The sequence below is a fragment of the Temnothorax americanus genome, unplaced genomic scaffold (assembly GCF_048541705.1).
Source record: "Temnothorax americanus isolate GAGA-0224 unplaced genomic scaffold, ASM4854170v1 Scaffold112, whole genome shotgun sequence".
Lineage (NCBI taxonomy): Eukaryota > Metazoa > Arthropoda > Insecta > Hymenoptera > Formicidae > Temnothorax > Temnothorax americanus.
Genome location: NW_027509245.1, coordinates 1 through 4,338, shown reverse-complemented (window position 1 = coordinate 4,338; position 4,338 = coordinate 1). Strand labels below are relative to the sequence as shown.

The 4,338-nt window shown below is 43.4% G+C and overlaps 1 protein-coding gene across 1 annotated transcript; it reads left to right on the top strand.

The window, feature by feature from the left end:
* Positions 1 to 1,466: 1,466 nt before the first annotated feature.
* On the top strand, positions 1,467 to 2,000 carry LOC143908706 (uncharacterized; the record flags this gene model as incomplete). Its single annotated transcript, XM_077426464.1, has 1 exon — positions 1,467 to 2,000. A coding segment is annotated over exon 1 (534 nt), but the record flags the coding sequence as incomplete, so codon positions are not given.
* Between the last annotated feature and the right edge of the window lie 2,338 nt (positions 2,001 to 4,338).

Sequence of the window (4,338 nt, the reverse complement as noted above, 5' to 3'; positions counted from 1 at the left end):
TCAAAATCACGATAGGTTCTCTCGACTCGTTCTTGGGAATGCAAATCGAACAACGTGAATCTGGATTCTTCGTTTTGCAACGAGCATACATTGAGAAAATTCTACAACGTTTCGGCATGGCTGACTGCAATTCAATAAAGACACCTGTTGACAATCAACAATTAGACAAATCACTTGATGGTGCTCTTGACGATTCCATTCCATATCGTTCAGCAGTGGGATCATTATTGTATTTGGCCTGCGCTTCTCGTCCAGACTTGGCATATTCAGTCTCGAAGGTTGCTCGATCAGTGGCTGAACCTACTGCATCCGACTGGGTCTCCGTTAAACGCATCTTCCAGTACCTTCGCGGTACTTCTGTCCTGGGTCTTCTCTACACTTCTACTGGTGATGGATTACATGCGTATTCCGACGCTGATTTCGCAGGAGACACCAAAACACGACGATCAACAAATGGCTTCGTCTCGCTTATTAATGGTACAGCAGTATCATGGACTTCTCAGTTGCAGAAATCGGTTTCTCTTTCGACTACTGAGGCCGAATTTGTTGCTGCCAGCGAGGGTGTCAAAGAATTAGTGTGGCTTAAAAGATTGTCGGCTGAAATTGGTGGAACCAAAAGTATACCTACTCTATTTGTCGATAACGCAAGTGCAATCAAACTTGTCAAGAACTACGAATTCCACAAAAGATCTAAACATATTGAAGTTCGTTATTACTTTGTTCGGGAACTTTATCAAAAGGGTGATATTAATGTCGAGTTCGTGCGTTCTGAGAATCAACTAGGAGATATGTTTACTAAACCTTTAAATCCTATTAAGTTTAAAGATATGTGTTCTAAAATTGGACTTTGTATCTAATCTGCTATTTAATCTAGTTTGTTTTGTAATCCCTTTTTTTGTTTGTTAGTTAAGTTTACGGGTAAGTGTTAAGGTAAATCAACTTAACTCTCTATGTATGTATCGCCATCTACCTAAAATTACCATTCTTATATTGGCAAACCTTGTAGGTTGGCTCTACTTAAGTTCCGTCTCTCTCTCTCTCTGTTCCCTTGTGTTGTGTGATTACGTATGTTCGAATAACCGCGCGTATTAGAGTTGCGGCGCCACTACAGGCGCGACCAATGAGTAGCGTAGGGCAGCGTTCGTAGGTTGGTACCTCGCCGATTACCGCGCGGTAGAACAGAGACTTCCGGTAGGCTCACGAGCGAAGACACACGTCGTGCATGCTATTCCGAGATTGTACGCGCCAGCAAATAAAGAAAGTGTTTAGAAGCATCTTCTGGCCTTTATTACCAGCATCCTACACTACACCTTGCTTCTTCTTGCATGTACGTTTGTCACGTCGTGTTCAAAATAAAGATTGTGTGCCTGATATGTCTGCGTTCGAGTTTATTACCGAAAAAACCACATAACCACAATAATTTCAATGCTGACCTGTGCACCATCACCTTTGACTCGGCTCAGATCATGTCTTTCATTGAATCCACAAACCTGTACTTAGTTCCATACACCCCGACGCATCACACACGTTCGTCTGCCACGTTTCTTGATTTATGCATCATTGACGATGCCGATAAATTAATCTCATATGAACAAAGCGACGTGTGTTTCCTGTCTGCCCACGATCTTATCAGCATCAGTTACAGTGTAAAAGTTGCGCGACGCAGTAGTAGAAACATCAGTGTGCGAGACTTCCGTTTTTTCGACATTAATAATTTTCTGAATGACTTGGAAGAATACGACTGGGGAGCGCTGTATCAGGATGATGACATTGACAGCAAGGTTATGCTACTAAATGCTGCTCTTATCGAGTGCTATGATAGGCACGCTCCTCTACGTGATATCCAGCCTAAGCACTTGCCGGCCCCTTGGGTTACGCCTGATGTCAGATGTGTGATGCGAAGCAGAGACAGGGCGAGAAGGGTCTGGAGAAGGCACAAGAATGATGCCAACTACAAGAGGTATAAGACTTTAAGAAATCAGGCTCAGGCTCAGGCTCTGGTACGTTCCGCTAAAAAAGAATATTACCTGACGGCCTTCCGGGATGGGAGCGAATCGACCACAATTTAGAGACAACTTAGACATCTGGGACTCTTTAAAGCGAAGGGCGTTGATAGAAATCTCATCTTCACCTCTGACGAACTTAATGAATTCTTTTCTAGTGTCGCGGTAGGCACAGATGGGCATCACTTTCACCACCACTTTTTCTCGAAATCGTTCTTGGCCAATGTTCTAAATTTTGTATTGGTTACGATAGTGTATGACGTAACGCTTCTTATCGTATAGCGTGGCAAGAAGTTTGTCCTGCCGTTTGTCGGGCGGTTTATCGCGCGTCGGACAGAACGGTAGGTCAGCGTGCGCGTCGTATTTATTCTGCGGATACTCTAAATCGACCTCGAGAATATAAGCCGTGGGCGAATCGTGTCCGAAGCGATCGTGTTAAACTCGAAATTCGAAACGTCTTCGACCCATCGAAAATCTGCGTAGGGCAATGGTTGACACATCGCCTAGCCGTACAAGTTGTTTGCATCGAAATACATCAAGTACGACAATGGTTTCAATGGATCGTAAGATTGCATGTACTTGTTATTAGCTCGCGCGTATCTGCCGAAACATTGACTCAGGCTACCGCGTATACCGCGTTCGAAACATTATCATGTCAATGTCGGTGAGCAGTTCGAAATTTATGCAAGTATGCTTCAACATGGCGTCCCATGTAAAACCTGGCAAAGTATAGTAGTACGCGGTAACAAGTCCATAACTCGCGATACAACTGTCGCGGAAATTTTCAAAAACGTCGGCCAATAACAAAACATCGGTCTTCAGATACATATTGCTGTATTCACCCAAGGTTTGAATAGAGAACCGTCGCCAGACGTTCGCGGCGTGTGTGTAATTGCTCTCTGATACAGTGTCGCCGGTCAAGGAACTGTAAAACATTCGCGCGGTGGTAAACACGTGTCCTCCAACTTGTCAACGCAATCCACGTATTCGTATGAAAATACACCTTTTCGCGTCAAAAAATCAAAATCCTCGATCGATATTTGTGAAAATTGAGAACGTACAATTTTAACTTATTTCTGCATAGAAAAGATGCTAATTTATCGAGGCTGCTACTCAGAAATTTATATGAATCGATAAACTGCAACTTTATGTCGCTTCGCGAATCTAATTTTTCGGCGGTATCTTTGACGTGTTTCGCGAACGAGATGTATTTTTTTTTCGTGATTGGAAGCAATTCTACATGTCCTTCAAAAGCGGTAGCTATTTTTTTTATAATAAAAGGCACGTCGTAGTCCGATAAATTGTAAAAAAATATGGGAATGCAATGCGAATCTTTGTAATTTAGATTACAGTTGGAATGTGCGGGACCTCTATAACGACCGGTCAAGTGGCAATGATCGCATATTCGCACGTCGTCCGGCGCAAACGGTTTTTCGCAAAATAACAGTGCGTTGCGCTGTGAAATATCTCCCGCTCGTTTCGCGTTAATTCTGTCATGCGAACATTACGGGATAAGATAGTCTTTACGTCGTGTACTAAACGTCTTAGTTCCTCGGCAAACCACGCGACGCAATCCTTATCGCGACGAAACCGATACGCGGATAACGAGTCATCGTACGAGCACCGCACGTAGTATCCTGTACTAAATACCCGATGATGTTGAAACCTGAACGTGGACATTCTCGGATCCGCATCCGTCTTCTCGAGGGTACATTCCAGGTCGGCGAACACGACAAACGGAACTCGTTCCTTCAATCCTTCCTGCTGTGATTCTTGAAGCTAAACCACTTGTCATCCTCGCTCGGTAGTCGGATGGCACAGTTGTTTATCTCTCGGTAGTCTGCACCATGGGCTTCCAATTTCAATGTAAACAGCTGCAAAAAAACACAATTTTTTGTAAATTTTTATATTAAAGAAAAATATTCTATAATTTTATTAAAAAGAGTATAGGTACTCATTGATCGCAAAAGTATTTCCGACCATGGTGCATGCTCAATTGCGAGCTAACAAGGCGGGGTAGGTTCTTTATCCACGCGAAATGAGCCACGTTGTCGTCTCGCGGATCCTGCACGTACAGCAAATTGACATGCTTTTCTCTCTTCCGGTCGGTGAGTCGTATCAGGAGAACGTTTGACGTTTTATGTCCCTCGATGGTATACATATTGATGGATATATCGTTGAATCGTTCGAACTTTTAATTTGACTCAACGTCATTGGAAACTCAATGCCTTGTAAATTCAGTACTGTTGTAAAATGAGGGCACAAGGATTCCCGATATGTATGATAGTAGATAAGCTAGGCCGATTCTAGACCACATACTGAGGGCGAGGAGTGG